This window comes from Chroicocephalus ridibundus, chromosome Z, assembly GCF_963924245.1.
Source record: "Chroicocephalus ridibundus chromosome Z, bChrRid1.1, whole genome shotgun sequence".
Lineage (NCBI taxonomy): Eukaryota > Metazoa > Chordata > Aves > Charadriiformes > Laridae > Chroicocephalus > Chroicocephalus ridibundus.
Window position 1 is genome coordinate 6,973,108 of NC_086316.1, and position 24,174 is coordinate 6,997,281.

General features: G+C 37.8%; 1 protein-coding gene across 2 annotated transcripts in view; it reads left to right on the forward strand.

The window, feature by feature from the left end:
• Nucleotides 1-24,174, forward strand: part of EDIL3 (EGF like repeats and discoidin domains 3) — a 270,438-nt gene that overhangs the window by 208,384 nt on the left and 37,880 nt on the right. For both annotated transcript variants that reach the window (XM_063319979.1, XM_063319978.1), the window contains 3 exons: nucleotides 2,840-2,995; nucleotides 4,087-4,231; nucleotides 9,627-9,811. In XM_063319979.1, the coding sequence (XP_063176049.1) occupies nucleotides 2,840-2,995; nucleotides 4,087-4,231; nucleotides 9,627-9,811 (486 nt within the window). The remainder of the gene's footprint in view (nucleotides 1-2,839; nucleotides 2,996-4,086; nucleotides 4,232-9,626; nucleotides 9,812-24,174) is intronic.

Here is a 24,174-nt window from a genome sequence, read left to right on the forward strand (position 1 = left end):
AGCTGCAGGGATTTGAAAGCTTCCCCCCGCCCCGTGCCTTTCATTGGGATTTTCCTGCAAACATTGACAATATGTAGACCTAATTGCAAAACACAGTATCCTGGTTTTATTTCCTGTGTTATATCAAGCTCAAAACTGCTTAAAGCCACAGCTCAGTTTGTGACTCACAGTATGGGTACTGATGAAGAATGGCGCTGAAGAGAAAGGCTCTGTCCGTTAAAACAGAGAAGTAAAGAAAATTCTATAGCTTGTACATATAGATACCCAGCTAAGGGTATAGAGCAGGCTGGCATATAGCAGAACAAAGGCAGGTATTTAACAGCCTGAAACTCAAAGAACACAGGTTAAACAGTAAGTTTATCTAATTAAATTATTTTTGTTTCATTGTTATGCTCATCTGATCAAATCTTCCCTTCATTCAGTAAGACTTCTCTTTTTTTTAAGTTTGAGTTTCTACCATAGTATTAAACTGCTTGGAAAATTACTTTTGGGTGGGTTTTTTGTCATTGTTCTGCTTCTTGAAGTGCAGTGGTTGATTTGTTGTGCATTAGAGATGGAGGCTGGGGCATGGAAGGGAGCCAGTATGGCAATATAACACCCTGTAATAAAAGCCATGGTTTCATTAGAAATTAATCTTTCTGAGTAAACAGGGGGAAAAAATTTCACCAGAAATTCTCATTCAAAAACCTTCCTCTAGATTATTGTCTCAAAATAAGAAAAATTGGGAATGAAGCTGAAAGAATATTAGGTATACACATAACTGGATCAAAGAAAAATTATTTTGTGCTGCGTTTTATCTTAATTTTCCCAAACAGTGAAATGTGAAGGTAGTTAGTATATGTAAAAGGCAAATAATCAATGACTGGTTACAGCACAGTTTGACCGTGTTTTCTAATTTGTTCTGGAGATGGTGTTCACTTATTTATTAACATTTTTTTTAAAGATACGAAAAATTGTTTTACTTGCCTGTTTATTAATATTTTTAAATTCCATAGAGAGAGTGAAATCTGTATAAGAGAATTCCATAAGTTTTATGTCTGACTGGTAGGGGTCTGACAGTAGTCTCTGGACTTGTCCTCTTACAAAGATAATGTGTTGTCTTTTTTTTTTTTTTTTTTTTTTTTTACTGGGAAACCTGGAATGAAGGAAAAGAATTTTTCCCAAGACTGTAAGAAGGCCTGAATCCCATCTAATTTGTACCTGTCTAAATTCCTGGTGTGAGTCTATTCTCCCCATTGCAATTGCTAATGTTCCCGAGTTTTCCTGGTATATGTGAGAAAGATTCTTTAAGAAATTGCATCTTTTATAGGCAGCTTCTTCTCTGTCAATGGGTCCAAACCCCTAAAATGCCCATTTTTATTCTAGAGGTGTACGAGTACTTATTAATTTCTTGTAGGAACAACTATGGTAAAACCATGCTGAAACTTCTTTTGCAACAAGAAGAAAAATATCAGAAGCCTGATTATTTCAGACAAGTAGCAGAGAAACAGCTAGACCCCCTAAAAAAATTAGCAATAAAATTCTGTCTCCACTTTCCCATTGTGTACACAGTAAGATATTGAAACACTGAAGTTTGATCATCTTACATCCTTAATAGAGGCTAGATTACATTACCAAGTGAGAGAAAATCTTGAGACCACACTGTAAAGAATAAAGGGATTAAAGTATTTGGACAGCAGATACCCGATCTGTCTCTGATTCCCCATATTCCTGTTCTGGGGCTGCTAATCCCAAACCGTAGGGAGTGCAGGGGGTCAGCTCCGCTAGCTGGTGAGCAGAGGCAAGATTCGTTTTGAGGAAGGAAGCGCTAATGTAGTTTAATGTTTTATTTACATTGTCCCAGTTGTTTACTGTCTAATATTTCCATTCGTCTCCTTTTATCACACATCTGCCTGCACCTTCACGCGGTTCTCACAGTATGACAGCTCTCCGCTAAGCTTCATTTGGTGAAAAAGTTACAGACTTCAGCTGCCTACCAGCGAGAGGGTGGGAGTGTAATTGGCACAGATTGCTTCATGATTGACTTCACTGCAGGGAGGAGGCTGACGGTGCCGGCATTGTTTGATTTGAATATGACATTCTGAATTTTGTGAGAATACAGTTGGCTTTCGAATATCATAGATGGATAAAGAAGGCAACGTTAAGATTGTCTGAATATTGTTGAACTCTCCGTACATCTTCTTTCATACTTCAAGGTGTTGAGGTCATCTCAGACAAGAAGACAGGGAATTTTCATAGCCATTGATAGACATTGATATTTTGCTATTGACTGTTTTGCGATTAGTATTTCAAATATGATCTTTAAATATTTGAATTTTCAGTAAGAATCAAGGAAAGGTCTATTTTGTTTCCTTTACAGAACATCCATGTATTTTTACTTTCACAAAGAAATTTAACCTGAAGTTAACTTAGGCTCTTTTCTATGGGGTTGCAAACTGGCTTCTAATAGAAAAGATTCAACCTTTGATAAATTATCTCACTTTTGCATTTCCTTTTTAGGAAGGAAATATGTAGCAGTAATCCTATGTGCCTGTAATATGCCAGTAATACACCGGTAATATCCTATATATCAATAATAAATATACGTGTGCATCTGTACACATACACATGAAGATATAAACATAGTACAGGCTTTTAGTTCAATTTTTTTCATTTATTTTTGTGCATATGTACATGAAATTAATGAAAAAGAATTAATGCAAGTGTATAGCAATAGTATTTTAAATGCTTAGCTATGTTTTTTCCTTTCTGTCATTAAAAAAAAAAAAGAACCGAAGGAATCTAGAGTCAGAATTGTGTCCCTCCGATGGCTAGTGATAACATTGTATTGTTATTTCAGATAAACCTGCAGAAGAAGATGCGAGTGACTGGAGTTATAACTCAAGGTGCCAAGAGGATTGGAAGCCCAGAATATGTAAAATCTTACAAAATTGCATACAGTAATGATGGGAAGTCGTGGACAATGTATAAAGTAAAAGGCACAAATGAAGATATGGTAAGATTAAGTCATCTGTATATGAATGCATCTTATGGTTTAGTTGTGTTTAGAGGTATGAGGTGTCTGTAGTAGATAAGCATAATTGCTTGACAGTATGATATAGGTTGCCATGTTATTATTTTTCTCCGAAAAAAAAAAAAAATCAATAAATTTGCACTTCCTGTCTGCTAAGAATTTCTTACACTTTAATTGATGGTTGTATAAATACTACATCCCAAGGCTAGAATAATCCTGTTTATTACACTTAACTGATTTTCATTTTAATTAGTTTACCAGTAATTACTCATTACTCTGTTTTCAATTTAGTTTTATTACATTGGCAGATTAGTGTTAACCCTTAAAAACATAGAACCCATTCATCAATGCTAATCTCTGTATTGCACAAACAGTATCATCCAGTGGGAAGTATGTGTTTACAGTTTATAGTTATCACTTATTTTTTATAGAGTTGTGCATACAAAGCAGCAAAAATCCCTTTACTGTGTAAGTTAAGATAGAACTAAGGCACTTTGCAGCATTAGGCATAGTTTCTCTATTAGGAAATTAAAATGCTCTGTGAAGAGGTATATAATGAGGGAAGAAAACAAAGTACAAGCATATCTGGTTAGAGTGAGGAGTGAATAGAAGAATGCTTATAGGTCTAATTTAGTTCCCCTTGCAATCAATGGGAGGGTTACAACGCACTTCAGTGGGAGTTGGATCAGGTTCTTGTAGTAGAGGGGAAAAAAATAGCTGTCAATCAGCATAAATAATTTCATGCTAAATTGAATTGGGACTATTTAATACACTAATTAGAAAAGAAGACATAATTTAGTTGCATTAGTAGCTTCAGCTCCTAGGAGTGACAAGATAGAGGTCCTGATTCAGCGCAGGTGGCAAATGCATGTCAATGCAAGCCAAAGACAGTATGTTTTGCTTAAAATCTTGTATGTTGGTCACTAGAAATGATAAAACAGTCTCTATTTGGGAAAAGCTTGCAGAGAAATGTGCAGGGACAGTCAGAAGAACAACGTAGATATTTTTGAGATACAGAAATCAATTCAGTAATCCTCCTGGCATGTTTTTATGAGCATGTCCTTCTATCACAGGTGTTTCGTGGAAATGTGGACAACAACACCCCGTACGCTAACTCCTTCACCCCTCCAATTAAGTCGCAGTACATACGGCTGTATCCTCAGGTGTGCAGAAGACACTGCACGCTGAGAATGGAACTTCTTGGCTGTGAACTGTCAGGTGGGTTTTCTGCAATCTCAGAAGTCAAGCATCAAGCAGCACGTTTACATGCCCAAGGTCTAAGTGGTGTGCAATTAATTCCTGGTGAGATGCACTTGGCAGGGCTTTATCCAGACAGTTACTCATCTGTTTTTATGTAAATGATATAAGCAGCAACACTTACTTAAATGATGTAAGTGACAATAGTTGTTTGCAGTAGGGCAGTAATAGTAGTAGGGTAATGTGGTAGCAACCTAATAACGCTTTGTAAATCTTTCCGTGCACATTGGCCTCCAATTATGTGCGACCTAGAAAAGGTCATTTTATAGCAGTTTTAATAAGTATCAACAGCCATCAGGACCCGTTATGTTACATGCTAAGCAGACCATGAGACAGAGAGTCTCTAATGCAGTTACACTCAGCGCAGCCTAAACGAAGCCCTGGGAAGGGTTTCCGAGAGCCGAAGCTGTTTGTGCCGTGCTGCACAGCAGAGTCATGGCAGAAGCCAGCACCAAAGCTGATCTGAGCAGTTTCTCCTGGCTGCTGGGGGTTTCTCCTGGCCGATGTGCTGTGTGACATCCTCAGAGGGACAAGGGTGCTTTAAATGCCACCGAGGATCACTCAAAGTGCAGTAAGTTATATTTTGCTGGGCTGCTTTAGTCAAGATTTCAGTTTAGATTTGTTTTGTGGATTTCCATCAGAAACAGGGTTTGCGTCTTGTAGCAAAAAGTAAATGAACAAGTGGAACCAATATAAACCCTCTTAAGGTTTGCAGTAACAGGAGTTATAGTTCTTAAATGTAAAGCCTGACCTCTAGCCACTCTCTGCAAGAACCATGTTCCTTTACAAATTCAGCAAAGCATGTAAATTTTTTATCTTTTTCAAGAGATCAACCTTTACCAGTGGGAGCGCTCCACTGAATTCATTTAAGAATGATTTTATGTGGCTGCCTGCTTACTGTACAAACAATAGTCATCCAGTTCACGAATGATACATCAAAACAGCTGGAGTTAAATAATTCTCAGTCCTCTAGTGGCATCAAAACCAGATTCAGAAATGAAAAGTTAATGCATTAATCTCACTGTAGCCTTTTTCCAATATAGATAGGTTTGAGAGTAAATAGAAAATTCTGTCTAGCTGCTTTAGTCTATTAGATTATTTTTTTTTATGTCTTCCATTTCTGGAACCACAATTTAGAGTAAGTCCTTGCCAGAATGACCAGGAATTGTTTTGCTCAAAGAACTGTGAAAGCTACTAAAGTGAATTCATTTCAGTGGTCTCCTAACAGTTTCAAGGTCAGAATTTCTTAGAACTGCAGGCAGCCAAGGCTCAGCAGAACAATTTCAATCTTACTGAAAGTAGAGCATAATTATACATAACAACAGACTAATTCACTCTAATTCCAGGTGGTCTGTCTTAGGCAGAAAAATGCTTTCAGAGGTCTGTTTTTTCTAACAAGTCCTGGTGCTAGAGAAGGCAGTAACTACTGAAGGGAGGGAGACTGTGTTGCAGCACCAGATCATCATAAAAACTAATCCTTTCTTAGGACGAACTTCAGCAAAATGTTCAATAAATAGCTTTACTTACCAGGCCCCATGATCAGATCCTATTGAAAACTATGATCAATGCTTGTGGAGTTAGCCTTCAATAAATCAGGCATTAATCTTCATAGCCTTGTGTTCCTGCCGGACTTGTGTTTTGCACATCTCTGTGTTGTAAATTCCCTTCCCTTCATAGAGTATTGATTTTGGGGGAGAATCAGATCACAGGTATTGTTTATTAGAATGCCTTTATTCATTAAGTCGTTACTAATAGTAGCATAAAGCTGTTTTTTTAAAAAAACAGATAACTGTTCACACAGCACAGTCACTTACTCAGGCAATTCGCGTACATGCCCAAACTTCTGCATACATCGGGCTCTGCCTTCTTACACGTGGTCCAAGTCTCACTTTGCTGATGCTCGTGTATGTTGGTGACCAGGCACCAATTCAGTAATTTCATCTAATCTGGAAAGGAATCCTATGTTTATTAATAAGAAGAAAATCTTTTGAATCTCTTGATTTTCAGAAAATCAAAATATCACAGTATTAATAAAAAAAAAAAAGACCTTTGCCTTCAAAAAATCAACCTATGCTGGTTTTGCCAATACTGCCTGAATTCTGGCCCAAGACAAGACATAGATAGACCTCTGCATGCAGATCCTATTGTGGTTTTGCCTCCAAGCATTGGATGTTTAATATTTCCTTTGGGGATTTGAGCTTTCTTGAAAGTAAAGTTAGATGAGGGGCATGGTAGAGGATGCAGACTGAAGAGTAAAATATTGTGCCCTCAGAGGAGACAACAGAGAATAACCTCTTCTTTCAGTTTTCAGATGCTAATCTACCCTTTCCCAACTTCCCCATCCCTGGAGGTGTTCAAGGCCAGGCTGGATGGGGCTTTGAGCAGCCTGGTCTAGTGGGAGGTGTCCCTGCCCAGGGCAGGGGGTTGGAACTAGATGATCTTTAAGGTCCCTTCTAACCCGAACCATTCTGTGATTCTGCGATTCTATGTAAATTCCTCATGACTTCACTGAGCTAGACTAAATAAGAAGTAACTGCAAACTTGTACTTAGGTTATCTAAGTATACATACACAGGTATCAGGTATCATTTATCACAGGTGGTGAAATCCAAAGCATCTCCAACATTTTTGACTTAAGATTCTCCACTGAGCATAGCTGTAAGTATACATACATCAGCTCTCACTAGCTTCAACAGGTTGTAAAAATGGAAAGGGAGACCAAATCCTTTTGCAGGGACTTTGCAAAGCAGATTTAAAGAAAATACAGTGCAATGAAGAGGAAATGTCCCAGAGAGTCATAAGCATTACTATAAATACGCTTCTATACGGGATGACTATCTACAGACACTAGTTTGATGATTCTGTCCTTTGCGCTCTACGTTATAGCTTGCCTATCAAAATAAACAGTCATTATCCTCTGTCACTGCAGCAGGGTGCCATAGGAGCTGGGAAGCCACTGGGTCTACCATTGGTCTCTGTGACACAGCACTAAAACATTGTTCTGCCACCCGTGTGCATCGTGTTCATCTCTTCTCGTTCTCATTGTTCTTCTCACTTTCTCCTGTTACCTTTAACAACTGTCTGTGTCCTCCCTTTGGGGCAGTGGAGAAGGAAGGCGAGTGTAAAATCCTATTAGTGCATGCACGCATGCACAGACACGGAAGCAGACACATCTGTTATTTCATAAATCAATAATAATACTCAGAAAAGATATAACTATTTTTGATGGATTGGACAAGCACTGAAAAACAGTTTTGACAACCCATATTTTTGTGTCAGGAAACTCCTTCAGATTCCTCGGATGAAACATTCCTGCTAACAGCCTTTGTGATCCTGGAGTGATACTTCAGAATTTAATAATAAGCAAAGTCCTTCTCTAAGGCAACGGATGAGTCTCTCTCATTTGTGCTATCAATTGCTCCCTCCTACTCCCAGGAAGATTGTTTTGTTGTTGCTTTGAACTAGGTAGTTCAGTCTACAGACAAGGCTGTGCAATTTCCATTTGTGCACTGAGAATCAGTTCCGAAAGGTTGGGATTTTTTAAAAGTTTTCTATTTATTTTTTAATTGAATATGAAACACGTCAGTTTTTCAAATTTTAAATACAGTTGTTACTGAAGAGCATATTACTATTTTCTCTGGTAATATACATGTGCTCCTGCTGCTAGGCCCCCCACAAAGGGCCTGGTCTTACCTTCCTGATTTAAATCCCTAATGATTCCAGTTAATTCTGTGTGTTAAAGGTACAGGAGAAACAGAAAGTAGAATCCAACCTAAAGGTCTTTGCTAATAACATCAAAGACACCAAAGAAAGAATTAGGTGTTTAAATCTGCGTAAACATAGTGTGGAGGAAATGGACTTCTAAGAAAAAGACAACCAGCTTTGATATCTATCTTAAATAAAGTGAAAAACAAAATAAAAACTTTGAAGGTGCTTTAAGTAGTCACACAGTGCTGTGGTTCTATCCAGAGACACCAGCTGAGTAGAGTCACGGTTCCAGGAGGAGAGCCTTCACAGCTTACGTGTGTGGTTTAAGAAACACAGCTGGTGACCCAGCAAATGATTTCCTGATAGCAACCAGCTCAGTGACATGGGATGCGAGTGTCAGGTGGAAAACCTCTGTCTCCCCGACAGTACCTAAAGTCAAGGTTCTGTGCATTCACAGTGATGACGCACTCCTTGCAAAATGAGGTATGTTAGCTCCTGAGCACACTCTCGCTGGATGAGTTAGAGTATGTTAAAATATTATTTGCAATTTAACTGCACCAAGTCAGCTACTGAACTAATTAGGCTCATTTATGAAATGAAAACTTTTGGACAACTGCATGTGTGCAGGTTTTTGACAGCTGGGGCAGGAAGGAAATGAGAAAATGGCTTCGTTTTGTGTTCACATCTCCAACTTTCACCTTTTCCTTGATAAACCATCACACATTACTCCACCCAGCCATGCATCCACTTTTCTTGACCTCTTAGCAGCCCTATCACTCTCAGTCACTTGACTTGCCTCTCTTTTCCTTATTATTTTTAATCTTAAAACCATGCACCTCATCCTTCTCTCTTCTTCCCTCTTCTGCGTCCAAATGTACCTTCTGTGTTCCCAGTGTGCAATAGCAAGGCTAATAGAGTCACTTATTAATTTTTATTTTTATTCTTTTTTGGTGGACACCGAGCAGAGAAAGGAGAAGCCCAAGTTCTATCCTTTGCTACAATCAAAATAACTCAATGATGTGGGGCATCCACCTGGTTTAAACAAATAAGCCATTAACTCTCAATTTCTCGTAATCAATTATCTCCCACTATGCTCCCTCCTCCACAGTTGTTTTTCTGTAGTTTTCCACTCTGTCAATGGGCGTTGGGGCTTTCTAAGTTTTTGGCTAGGTGTCAAGTAATACAAAAGTGTAGAGGAGCTCATTGCTTGTTAACATTTTACTTCAGCAGTGGCTCTAAGGAAAATTAATGTTTCCTCAGCAGGCAAACACATTGTTGATGTGACATGGCATAAAAGCATGATCAAATCGAACTGAATAGGGGAAACAGCAGCAAGCTGCTGGACAGGAAAATAAAAGCAAAACAAAAAGAGACGAAAGTGATCCTTTCTGTTTGCTTGCATTCATAAATTTATGCCAAGAAAAAATACATCGAATTATCTGTCTTGTTTTTGAATCTTCCTAGGTAGTGTTGAAATAAAGTGCCTTGAATAGGCTATTTTTCATTTGTTTGTTTGCAAGTTCTTCCAACAATAGCCTTGATTAAAGCCTTTTCATTGAGAATTGCTAGTTTTCCTTTCCATAACGTAAAACCTAAGCCACTTACAGAGATAAGTAGGTAGTGTCACAGATCTTATTTTGCTGTTCCAGGTTGCTCTGAACCCCTGGGGATGAAATCAGGACATATACAGGATTACCAAATTAGTGCCTCCAGTGTTTTCCGTACGCTCAACATGGACATGTTCGCTTGGGAGCCCAGGAAAGCCCGGCTGGACAAGCAAGGCAAAGTGAACGCCTGGACCTCGGGCCACAATGACCAGTCACAGTGGTTGCAGGTAAAGTTTCACACATGTTTTCCCAAATGTTTATCTTCTTTGTGTTTCAGGCATTGGGGTGGTTAGCTGGTTTGGGATTATATTCATTACATTCAGTTTCTGAGTGCAACCGTCCTAACTCTGCCACATGCAGATGATGAAGCTATGAAAGCCCACACAGATCATGTCTTTGGTACCTCAGTTGCAGAAGACACTGCTGAGGGCAACATTCACATCCACTAGCCAAACCCTACGAGTTGCCCAGCAGCCATGAATTTTCCTTTTTTAATGGACACAAATGGTAGTTGCAGATCTCTTTCACTGGCTTCTCCTCTTCTATTGAGAGAGGTGATTTTTTTTCCCCTTTCTGTTCTTCCAAAGCTCCCCGGAAAAGCATCTCTACTTCAACTTTGTGCACATTAGCAAATTTGGCCCACATAAATTATCTTTGTCTAATTCAGACTGCTCAAAATTATCTTTCGACACTTCTCTGAAGTTAGCAAGACTGATTCAACACATGAATTCATTATAAAGCTGTGCGCAGGGGTTGTTTTCAGCCTGGGAGTGATTTATACAAGCCAGTAGTGCGCTAATGTGAAAGATTGCAATAAGTCACCGCTATGGAAGCCTATTTGACCAGTCACTGACACATTTACATTTTCTGAACTGCTGAAAATAGCAGTGTTTTGAGTCAGCTGCCAGTTGCAGTGCAGTTCTCAGTGGGAAGCCTCAATAGCATTAGACGTGGCTACTAACCAGCTGCAATCTTTTCACTTATAAATTATGACGTATTAGCTTTTTTACCTACAGTTGCTAAGCAATTTAGCAATATGATTACATCTTTTCTCCAAGTTTACCCACATAGTGAAAGGAAGGAGAGTTGCCTTGTCTATTTACCTTTTGAATAACCGAAGATCCTGGGATTTGCTGGAAGTTTTTTAGAGCAGCTTTTTGAAATAGCAGTTAGTAACTTCTAGAGCAAAGGAAAATTTTATTGCTGTGTTTTACAGTGGAGAAGCAGATGAAAATTTTTCTCCATGTAAAAGAGAGGCAGGTGTATCACAGCCAGTTTTAGCCCCATCAGTGATACCAAGAAACTAAGGGTGTGCAGATACTCCACAGAAATGTCCCGTTGCGTGTAATTCCTCCTGTGGGCGATGGTGGATTTTTAGTTAACTAGAGAAGACAAGAGGCTGAAGAGTTAATTCTAATATTCTAAAATGCTCCAGTCTGTTCTAAGTCTTCCTATGGTTGAACCTACCTGAACCTGCAAATTTAATCTGACAACTGGCACAGTCTCTGCAAGTCCTCGAAGTATCAAAGATACTTTTTTTTAATATGGTCAAAAGAAAGTTGTGAACAAATATTTATCTTTTAGTTCATTTGTCATATGTCTATGATATGAGTTCAGTAACTTCAGAGGAATATAAGCAATTTACCCTTTCCTGAAAGTCATTATACTTACAATATTTCTCCAAATGAGTATCATAATATTTATTGATTAAAAAACAAAACCAAAACCAAACAGGAGGCATTAAAACCACTTGTTTTTTCAATGCTTAAGCTAGTTGCTAACTTCTGCTATAGGCTGATTATTCCAAATTCAGTCCATGAGTAGAGATGGGGTTACATGCTTCAAGTCTAGGTAACGATTCTGTAAGAAAGACATGCCTGTCATTTAAATTCATCTGTTCATTGTTGTTCTCTTTGCTGGTAGTTCTCGGGGTTTTCTTTAAAACGCGAAGTATTGTACTGCAACCTTTTAACACGCCGACTGCAATTTTATCGTCATGCTGCTTCCATAGAATTTAGTCAAAACGCATTTGGCAGAAAAAGCGTGTGAAAGCAAACTTATCTGTATGGCCTTTTCCATCACCAATTACATATTACAGGGAATGATCCCAATAGAGATTCCATGGTATTGTAAAATGGGCTTAAAGTAAGACATACATTTCTGGTTTTTGCTAAAGTAGCTGGCCTACTAATATTATATTTGACAGTGTTCACTTTCCATGCCTTTTGAATTTTCTCCACATGCCCTATTTGCTGTATCTTTTATAATTTTCACTAGAAGGCCTATAAAATTGGGCAAAAGCCTACTGAATGCCTTTAAAAACTATTCCTGTAGTGCATGGTATGTGGATGACTTGAACACATCTGTTCTGACTTACAGTTATTTTGGGGGATCATTTCCCAAATGCCATTGCTATTAACTGTTCCTCTGTTTAAAAGATGGTGTGCTGACATACACCTCAGAGCACCTGCTGTGATAATGGTTGCTGAGAGGTGATGTTTGCATCATGCATAAATGCTGCTTGCTACTTATGGGCAGTTCACAGCACTTTTGGATGAACCCTAGAGAGAAATTCCTCTCTGTCACGAGCTGGGGTTGTTTTACTCTGTCTCTCATGTCTCCCAAAACACATCATCATGTCTCTCAAGAAGCAAAATTCTGAATATTCTGTGTATTTAAAAATGCAGCCATTAACAAGCTGCATTAACACAAACATAAAACAAGCTCTTTGTTTTAAAGTGTTCTGGATTGCTACGTCCTTAATTTTGCTCCAGAGGCAGGAATATGTAGTATTATGTGGCTGCACACACAAACTGTGCTTTTTCAGGTTCAAGAATACTCACTTTATGAGTGCTGCAGCTGTTGAAAGTCCATGTGATCGAGACTCTACTCGCTCACGAACTCCAGGTTCCCCACGCGACACTCATCACGTCAACCATCATCATCCGTAATGGAAGAAAGTATTTTTCTGATTGGGGGCGGGGAGGGGAATTAATGAAATTAAATGACCAAAATCCTAATTTCCCAGCTCAGACATAATCTGGGTCTGAATTCCCCCATGTGCATGCTCAAGGGCACCCTTGCCATTCCTTTAAAGAAGATGCTGCAGAAGCCATGTCAGTTACCTGGACTAGTTCATAGCACAGGAGCTTCCATTAACGCAGGTAACCTGCCTCTTTAGTGTCTCTGTACTCATCACAGTTGAAATCTGTGCAGTTTGGTCATACAGAACAACGTAGCTTTTCAGGTTTGGTACCAAGTCTAATGAAAATGATCAGTTCTAGCAACTCTCTCCACTCCTGAACACTTTCCTTAGGGGTTTTCTTCCTATTGGAGACATTTCTGTGAAATCGTCCACATAAACTTTAAGGTTAGGGGGAGGTAGGGAAGTGAAAATAAAATAAAAAAAAAAAAGTAATGGTTTGCTTCCCATAATTATGTATAGAGCTAGCACAAACTAAGTGAGGTAAAGCATTTCAGGTTAATTACTGAGAAAAGAAAGAAAATCCTAAACTTCACTTTCCTTCAAGGCACTTTCCCTTGTTACTTTGATTTGCTTGCCAGCGTCATTTGCCACCTTGAACCAGTTCACAGGCTTTTCCTGGGGTCCCTTGCTGAACTACCGTGACCTGGCTGCTTTACTCGCTTGGGGCGTGCTTCTGCTCCTCCTGGACACAGCCCAGGACTGTCATTCCAGCCTCTCACTCCACTTCCGTTTTCTTCAGTTATTTGACATTAAAGGAAGTGTTAAAGCACCTCCCGCCTTACGCTCTGAATGAGGCACTGAGGCTATAAAGATCATTGAAAATGATTCCTACTGATCTTTCACATACAGATTTTCACCATTCTGTATCTCTTTTTCCTAGCCAGGACTAGAAGCCTAGGCGAGACTTAATTCAAAAGAATTAACATTTTCCTCAAAACCCATTCCCACTCCACTACTAATTTTCTGCAGTTATAAATTACGACATTATCTCAGTGGCTTAAGCTCCCTTTTCTCTGTTTACTGTTAGTCAAGTTTGGGTGTTTTAAAATATTTCCTTATTTCTGTTACACTGACAGATGCCATATCTGTCATTGTATTGATTTCCCACTCTCTCTCACTGCCTAGTAAAGACGGTAGCACCTTGTACTTTAATGCCTTTGCCCATTTGTACTTTAATGCCTTTGCCCATTTGTTCTTTGCCCAGTGCTTCAGCAAGTAATTTCTCTGATGCTGTTTCTCTGATCTACCGTCCTCTGCAATATTCCTGGGAGCTGAGGCATCCCTGTGCATTTGGTGTCTCCAAATACATGGAGCTTTCTTCTCTCCCCTCAGCCATCTCCTTTGCATAAATTGTTTTGTGTGTTGTCTGAGTTCTAACTTTCTAATTTTACATGGCTATCAGTAGTATCTTATCTTAAAAACAGTGATATTCTCGATTTTTTGAAAGCCTGTATCGCTACAGAGCACAGCTGGATGAAAAGGATGCCCGTCTTGGAAGCCTGCTGAGGTTCCTTTTATATCTCCATGTTATCCTCAGGTCACCAGCAGCACTGCAGTAGCTTTATTTTTCTAGTTGTACTTGAGACTTTAAAACAGTTTACCCGCTGCAAAAAATTACTTCCATCTGGTTGCTTAGCTTGTATTTTGCTGCAAAGCTAGTGGAAGGTTCTGCAGCCTGATGTGCATGAGTGGTAAACCTGATACAGTTTATCCACAGTTCTTTTGTATGGTTATCATTGAGCCCAGACGGTTTAAGAAAATCCTCCCCCCTTAAATGGCAGAGTGTCTGCGGCAAGCAATGTCTTATTCTAATGTTTCTCTTGCTGATGGTATGTGACAGGATCAGCTAAGCACTATTAGGGGAAAGAAAAACAGTTGCTGATAAAGATAGCAGATTGTTTGAGGGTTGGCAAAGCGACTGTTAAATGTATACCTACATGTTTTCAAAATGTGATGATTGCCAGGAGTATAATACATTTGGGTTAGGTATTTTCCTGCCAACCTAATCTCCAGTATTAGGCAATATCACTGAGATTTTTCATCAACCCCATTAGAAAACAATTGTCTCAGGGCTGCAATTGACTTATTCTTTCAATTTACTACATGATCATCTTTTTTACTTCACAAAGTTTCTTTTTTGAAAACAAAGGCAGAATTGTATGCCAAATATTTGTTCACTTTCTGTCCCGTATATGCAAGACCATTTCTATCTACAAAGTCTCTTGTCATCGTAGGATCTACATACCTTCATTGTCGAGCATTTACTTACGGTGTTTAAGCTTCTAAGTGATGAAACAAAAGAGTTATTTAAAGGCTAAACCAGACCAGGCTTCTACTCAGTTTTCCTTAAAGGGTGCCCTTATAGAAAGCAGACTTTGTGCTGCGTTTCTCCAGTATTTTCAAAACCTTACAGTGGTACATGTGCTTTGCACAACCAACACAAGTCACCTGAAATTGTCTAATTACTAAGATAAATGAGGATTAAGAGAAGACAAAGGGTAACCATGCCTAATGCTATGTCAGCTCCAGCAGTCTCGTGCAGACCACAGCTAACATGAGCCTAGAGAGAAAATACAGACCTTTTTTTTTTGCATTTCTCCAAGTTATTGGCTGCATAACCTGAAGCAAAGGGACTAAACTACAGCAAATTTTAATTTTATGGATTCTGTATCTAAAATTTACATGTGCAATTTATAGATATCTTAAAATATCTAATTCTAATTAATTGCTTAGGCTCCTTCTATAATCAATGGAAAAAGGACTGTGATATCAAGGAATAATTCGTCCTACCCTAAGTCCGTGTCCTAAGTTTCCTGTTATGAATCACCCTGAAGATACACCTTTACTCTGTTAGCCACAGAGAGAGAGAGGTGGACAATTAGCTTAAACAAGAACATGAATTTTTGAATGATGAAAGTTACGTGAGGTGAATTCTTTCCTTTTTTAACATGGGAAGAGAATGTTATTTTTAATCTCATATTGGTCAGCTGAGCTTATTTTAATGTCGGTGTTCATTTTGTCACTAAAAAAAAGAATGTTTCCTGTCTCGAATGGGGTATCTGCTTCTTGTCTATTATTGCACCTGCCTTTTTCTCCCCTTTTTTGTTGTATTTACCTGTTTATTTGTAATGAATTCTGCAGAGGCTTACTAGATAGGAAATCGCTACACTGTACCATTTCCTAAATGCTGAAAACAACTCATAAGGAGAAAATTGTGTGGATCGTTTAATTATCTTTTGAATTGTGTTGTTAGCAAAGCAAGCATTAATACCAACACCCGTCAAAGTAGCCAAATAAGTGGTTTCCGTCTGGCCACCAGCTTAAATATTTTATTTTAACACCACAGTCTGGAAAATCGCTTAACAACATCTTAATTAAATAAGGACTTGAAAGACACAAAATTGGAATAGGATAAAATGTTAGTTTAAAACCAATCATCTAGTAATTAACATAATGAGGAAATTTCATGACTTCTAGAATGCTTGGACTGGTAAACAGTGTGTTGAGACTGGTCTTTGAGAGTTACAGTTTTCTATAGGAATTGTAAGCTTAATTATAACACATTATAAAAAAACAGCATGCATCTTTCTCTGCTGCTTCAATAAACCAAAGCCATCACCAACAGATCAGGAGAGGAATCAATGTCCTTTACATGTACAGCAACAAAAGGTTTCTCTCATTCTTCAGATGCAAAGTTCGTACTGTTTTTAATTATAATTTCTCACAAGCAGAAAAATAAGTTTTCAGACTTCAGATGGCAAAAGACTAGTTGTGCAGAGATCAACCTTTCTTTGTGCCATGCTTTTTATTGGGATACTGAAAGATATTTGCAGTCAATATTGGCCATTTTATCCTTTCAACGCAGTCATCTTTTTCTTTTCTTGTGGTTCTTGGCAAGGCAGCTCTCATTTTCTGCTTGGACGTCTTGGACACTCAGCTTTGGCATCTCTTTGGTCTTATGATTGCCTAGATGAGGAGCTTCACAGAGTAATATTCTGCTCACACAGTCTGATATGTCACAGGATGCAGCAACATAACAAGGCGGGTTGTAATTAAATTATTAATACGGATCTTTCCTTCCCCATACTTTACAAATTAACTCGCTATAGATAAATTTCCCTATAAAAAGCAGCCAGTGGTAGAATGGACTGAGGGATTTAGTCAAAGACAAAAGCAGGTGAGGACAGGGACCAACTTCTAAATTGCACACTGTTGAATTTACCAAATTAGCACCGCCTGGGCTGGAATGCCAAACAGGTCACTTTACTGACTTCTTCACTTGCCCATAAATCATAGACTTAAGTCGGCAACTAGGTGATCACTGTTTGCTTTTAGGACAGTGTGTAGGTCTAGATGAGCAAGCCCTTTTTCTTTTTTTTTTTTTAACTCTTATGCCTCCATATTTTTCCAACAATTTTTTAACACTACTAACAGACACGTAGCTTAGAGAAATGGTATTAAGAGGTACGCCTTGATTTCCTATTTGCAGTTACAAGCCAGCAAATATTTGATGGCCGTTCCAGAGGTCACTTTCTAACCCAGTTTTTCCCCCAAATCATTTCAAGTTAAATGCATTATTCACATTAATAATGTTACTAAATTGTGCATTTCAGCATTGCCCTTCCTAAATTGCTTTTGACTTTGCAAAGCTTTCTTCTGCAATTCATTTTACAGAAATGTTTATAGTGGTAATTGAATTTAAGCCTTGAAATTAAATAAGGCAGCATAAAATCTTGGTTTATTTTGCCTTTTCAATGCAGTATTTAGGCTCTATTTTATAATTTAGGTATCGAAGTTTAAAGGCTTGGTAGAATCATTTATTTTAACTCTGGCCAAATACAAAGAGATTGTTAGAAGGACAGGCAGAGTACAGAAGCTCTTTGTTGCAAGGTGTCCAGGAGATAGGTAAAAAATAGATACAGCACCATTATTTCCTGCAATACAAATTTGTATGCCAACACAGGTACAAAGGAAAGAGTCCGTCTGAACTGTAAATTAGCTATGGTTAAGATTTTATAGGAGAAAAATGTTTCATTGCACAAAGTCCTACCCTGTTCAGTGAATTATATTCCCTACTCTATTGTTAAGTCTTCAGTAAAATATGAGGGGTTAACTCAGTGTTCCAGAGCCTATCTTTGAAACATAACAAATTCATCATCACTAACAAAAATTACTTGAGAAGTTTCCATAAACAGTTGAATCATGTCTAGCTCTAAAGCATTGCAAGAAAGTACTGTCAGCTCCCTTACTGACTTCTAGTTTTTCTCTGCATATCACTCCCCTGCAGATGAAAGTTAAATTGAATAATGACCCATTTCCTATTACAATAACAGTTTTTGATCTTGCTTTAAAAAAAATCTGGGAGAGTAAGCGAAAACGTCCTGGTTGTTCTGAATTTTGATATACATAGGATTTGAGTCTGAAGTATTTTTTGCTACTGTGTATTTACAGTCAAAATTTTGCTTTTACTTGATGCAAATAGCAGCACCTTCTGAAAATGGCATATACATTAAATTTTAATGGAAAGTTGTTAGGTTTTCATTGTTTTAAATTCCTGCCTTTTTCACCTAGCTATCTTTTCCACTGATTTGAAATGTCTCTGTTTGTGAAATAAAACCATGTTTTCCTTGCCCTCCCTTAGAATAACAAAATGGCTACAAAATTGGCTAGATAGGAATACAGAAAGAGAGGATGCAAATGTGTTTCTTATTCCTGCCTTTTTCTTGCATGGCAGTGTTTCAAAATAGCATCCACTTTTTCCTAATAAAACTGTTCATTGTTTTGTACCTACATCTGAATTAGTCTTAGACTCAAGCACAATTGGACACAGTTGTTGCCCCACAATACTTTCAGTCTGGACAAGACAAAAGGATGACAAAGAAAATACGGATGATGGAGAGAAATGAAGCGACCTTGACAAGGTCAAGTGTCTTTAAGCATCAAAAAATACCTGGTGTAAAAATAGATGAGAAAAAAGCCAGTGCAGTATGAGAGCAAAAGAATAGAGTGGAACTGGGTCTAGTTCTGTTTTCTGGTAGCTCGATGCTTTATTAACTGGACTGTGCTGTTTTTATTAACTCTGCATGTTTGTTCCCAAATGTTACTTCTTAACTAAGAAAGACACTTATATTTTCTTCAGGTACCTGTCAAGATCTTATGAGTAAAATACAGAAAGGTCTTGGAAAGCTGTTCTTCGCTGAATAGGCCTCTCAATTTTGTATTCATATGATTTTAGTCTTTATGCCACTTTAAAAACGCAATGAAGCTGTTTGTTCAAAATCTGCTATTCAATTTCTTATTGTGTTCCCTACATATGGTAGATAGAGACTGATCGGTTCCTAGCGTGGCAAATGATGAACAGACATCATATCTCTTTTGCTAAGTAAATAAGGAAATTGAGACAAAAACACAAAGAAGTAGTGGTGGCAAAGGAACCTCAAATTAATCTAAATTAGAAGGCAACAAACTACCTTGCAGCCTTCTTCAGAGGAGGGGGAAACATGCTTAACCAGGCTGACATTTACCTAACAGTAAGCAGAAAAATGAAAGTCATATCTCAGCATGTTAAAGCATCACATAAAGTAGATATGGACATTTCTCTTGCTGTTTCTGAATCTGAGACTATTCATTGGTTTCATCATGTATTTTTCCCTAATAACACCCCGATCATATTTTAGTGTTGATCTCAGCAGAATACTTAACAACTTGGCTTTTTTGGTTTTGGTTTGCATGTTAACTCAGGTGTGTCGATATAGCAATGTATTGTGCAAGGCCCTCGTTCCACTCTGCTTAATAACATCCATCCTACTTGATCCTCAAGTAACGCAAGAGCAGTTTCCCTGCCAGAAAACATGACGTAAGAGAAAAATCTTAGCAGAAAAGGTGAGAAAGAGAGAGGAGACTTTAAAAGGGAAATCACAGTAGACACAAAAATCCTGCAACTAAACGTTTCTTCAATTACCTGGGTCTTGTTCAAGATCACCTTGAGACTTGTAATATGGAGTGTCAGAACAGGCTCTCATCAGAATTTCCCAACTAATTTTGGGCTTATGTCTGTGTGTATGTTTACTCATGGGAGCTGGGACTTACTCAACAGGCATAAAGATAGATATGGAGGCAAATTTTCACAGAATAGAGCCATGTTTTTTTTAATCTATAATTCATCTTTGACATCAGGACAGAGCTGAGATGGTATCTGAGTTGACATTGCTTGTGCTCACATTTGATAGTTTTCTCCAAAGTAAGTCAGATAATAAGTTATCTAAAGGAATACATACTTTAAAAGTTAGTCCTTGGGATTACAAGAACTTCCTGCCTAATTATGCCCTATACATAACCAAGTCTTAATTGCTTTTGTTGTTGGAGTGGTCTCCTTAGAAGCTTCATGTTTAATTAACCACAAGATATATTAATCCTATTTCAACCCAGCCTTCCTTTGTTGTATAATTAAGCAGAAAAATATTTTCACAATTAGAAGTTTCTTCTATGTAGAGCTAGTAAAAAGAAGACACCTCTGTAAAAAACACAGATCTGTCATTTCTAATGGCAAAAGTAGAAATATTCAGACTTGTCTTAATGGGTCATCTTTGTTAAGAGGTAATAAGAAGCATAACACCCAATACTGTTTTCAGCTTAGAAGTATTAAGAAGAAAATGATCAGAATGTTTTTTAAAGGCCTTACCGCAGATGGTTAATGATATCCCCTTGACAACATCAGAAATGCTACAAAGTCATAGTATAGTATTTATAAATATAGGAACAGACCCTCACTGTGTATTCCTTTGTCTGAATTTATTTTTATTGACTTGACTTTGGGATATTCCTCAGTTTGTCTTATTTATACTTCAGTTATATTGAACTCAAACACTGCCGCTATATACCACATATATAAATACTGTGGATTCAGTTTTGTGTTTTCATACATAATGCTGAGCATCCCGAATGTTTAGAAACCTCAATAGCCCATTGGAGGAGTAGCTAAGACTTCTTTTTCTGGAGAAGTATCAAACAGCTTCAGCTGACGTTGTTTCATGGAGCCAAAGAATAAAAGTGAGATTTTTAGAAGGGGGTTTATTGACTCACTAGCTAACTTACATGGCAATATTGAGACTATAAACCTGAATTGAGGAAGCATAGGTGCCTCCGAACTCAGTAAGGGCCTCAGAGCACAGCAGTCACATAGCTGAGAGCAGCACACAGGTCCACCACAGAAGAAAGAAATATCGTTTTCAGTGTCTCTCATTGAGCCTGTGAAGGTTCTTCATCCACTTCAAGAGGACCTCTGCAAATATCATTATTTTCTTCCATATGTAAGTATATGTTGCATGCTAATACATGTACAATGGAGTGATCCTCAATCCAAGCATGTGAACACCACAACAATGACGGATCGCACATTAGGAGAACACAAGCCAAATCCAAATGAGCTAATGGGAGTGGTAGGTTAACCGTCCGTAGAGAGGTGCCAGGTGACTAACGAAAAAATGATACGTTCATTTTGCTCTTAGACAAGCTTGCCTGTTTCCTGCCTGCAGATCTATCTCCACTGGGAGGACTGCTTTACTCAAAATAAACCTCAGAGCTGCTTTAAAACAGCTGCCAGGTTAGTTATTAGCGGTTGACCATTTTTCACAGCATCTGCCACCAAACCGTTGATTCTATTCACTTCCCCCAAATGTATATCGATATAAATTGCAGGACACCAGTAGGATTTGCTTTGTGTTCCAAAATACATCAGAGGGGTTGTTTTTATTTGAGAGGAGCTTAGAAGTCTTGTTTTCCAAGGTTCACAGCAGCAATTCATAGTCCTAGAAGGTCTTTTGATATTAAAAATTAAATCTCTGTTTTATGAGAATTTAAGAGTTATTTGGGGGGTTTTAACAGAGAGTTTTAACATGGTTCATTTTATTTTCTTTATTTCCCATCCTAGTGTATGTAATTTTGTGTTGCTTTGGCAATCTGTCTCTCTATATATATGCAAAATAATTTTCTTGCAATTCTAAGGTAATTTTCCATTTAAAATATACATCATAAATAAAACACAAGAGTATGAAGAAAGGATCTTTTGAGAATTTTCCATGTCTGAGTTACTTTATATCTCTGCAGCTGCATATGAAGAGGGTGAAATCTTTCTCCTTTTTCCACTATAATTTATTAATTTTTTCTGATTGCATTCCACTTTTGTAGTAAAATGTCATAAAACATTATCTGGTTTTACTTCTAATGAAACAATAATGACACGAACTATCAGAGCAAAAGAGGATAGGTAGCAAAGGACCCCAGTGTTGTATTTTTTGACCCTCTGAAAAGTCACACTTCAAACGGAATAATACCATTCGGGGAAAAAATGGAGCAATTGGAAATAAATGTTGTCATGTTGAGTAACATCTGACTCTGTGATTTAAAAAAGTCTGTCAGCTATTATGGAAGCTCACTTGGAAGGTTGAAATTGCAGCTAATCAATTTACATTGCAGTCGTCCCACATTGCATGAGCCTTTCCATTTCATTTTGACTGAAACAAGAATTGAATTCTGGGAATTAGATTTTATTTCTTGCATTAAAAGATATAAGCAAGTTAAACTTTAATGCACAAGAAAATAAATGAAAACATTAAAATTAATTATTCAAATTTAATCTGTTCCTCAGTTTTACAGAGAACCGTAAATCTTATTTCAGCATTGCACTTCAGCCATTTAGGCAATGTGGTCTTTAAAACTGGAATAGAGACTCTGTATGAGGAGCTTTCTAGACAATTTGATCATCTGTCACTTTGCATTGTATCACCCCATTATTTCACAGATTAAAGGGAAATGCATAACAAGAAACTCAATGCCATGATTCTAAAAAGGCATTGTTTATAAAATACAGATCTCTTCACTGAACTACACTTGAATTTAATTGTCATGTAGCGGGGATAAAAATCAACGCAGGCAGTTCTGCTATTTTGTTCTATTAATTAGTTTATCACACCAACTTTAGGACCACATTTCTCACAAAAGACTGTAAGAGCTATTTGGGAGGATTTTTACAGCTCAGGAACTGCCATTAACTAACCTATTACAGTAATGTAAAATGTTGGGGGTTTATTTTTGTTACAGAAACATTAATATGCAAGATAAACAATGTCTACTCGAAGCAGTAGTAGAAGTAAAAGATGCCAGATAGTGTACGTTCAGATATGGGTGACAGCATGCTGATCTTCATTCTTTGAGTGAGAGTGGACGCTGTGATGTTTCAAAAATTAGTATCAGAAGTCTGATCCAGAATGTACTGAAGTCAGTGGTATTTATTTTGGTGTATTTTTCCCACAATACATAGCATAATGAGTGGGAGTAAACAGTGTCATGCACTGCAGCCTCTAGTCATACACCTCTACCTTACTAGAGCAATTGCTCCTGTGCCAGATTCATTGTCCATGCCATCCTGTAAATGATTTCTAGCTCAGTTGCCTAAAGTCCTTGACAGACTTTTAGGAATTTGTTTTTGAGTTGTGGACATTTTTTTTTTAACTTTGAGCTGAACCTTTAAAGTTCTCTGTATGTAACAACAAAGAAGTCAGAAAAGAGTGTGGAGGAAGTGGGTTGGGAGTGCAATATTTCACAATATAAGAATTAAGTGGGGTCACATAAGGTTATCAGGCAGCAGGTTTATACAAATAGAAGATATCCACATTAAAAGCTAGCACTGAGATCACTATAGTAGTGGTGGTTCATACCACTAGCCAGCTGTAGACTCTATGAACTGAAGAATTAGAATTTAATGCTTTTCGCACCCCAATTTCTTCTCTGTACTGCCCATAAGTGGATAATAAGATACTGTCTGTTGCGCATGGATAAGGGAAGCATGCGTGACAATAACTAGAGGAGAAGAACAATGGGAGTAAGTTTGTAGGAGGTGGTTTTACACAATGCGTGATAGACTAGAGAAACTCTGACAAATGATTTTGTGGCTGGGAAAAGTTGATTTGAATCAAGGGTAGACTGGACATGAACCTATCCTCTTCTTACAGGAAGAAACCCATTAGGAATTACTAAATAGAAAACACACATGATGCTCAAGAAATTCCCTTACCTGAAAATTAATAGAGACTTCAGGTACATTAGGCCAACATATATGTATATATTTGCCTTTTGTATCTGCTTTTAACTGCTATTGGAAGCCAACTACAGAGCCCTTGGTTTGCACCAGTACAGTTTGTCCTCTTCCGTTGGTCTTCTACAGGGACATTTACCATATGTACCGCGGTCAAGGAAAGTGAAAAACTAACAAGAAGGTTGGGACAGAGTAATGATATTTTATTAACACAGTATTCTTTTTATATTACTATTATTTTCAGATTTCTTTGTCATTAGGAGAACTGCTTTCAAAAATTCCTGTTTCATTTAGCTGGAAGTAAATGCTCAGTGCTTCAGGTCAAATATGGGGCACATGTTTCTGTAGTCTAAGAATAAAAATAGTTTTCTCCACTGAGCTAGCATAATCTGATTGACTCAGGAATAATGTCAAAAGACTAATCTATGGATGCTAGTCTAATTTTATAGAACTTTCAGGTTAATTTCTGCAGAATCATATCCTGCAACTTTTGCCCCAGTTTGCAACAGGAC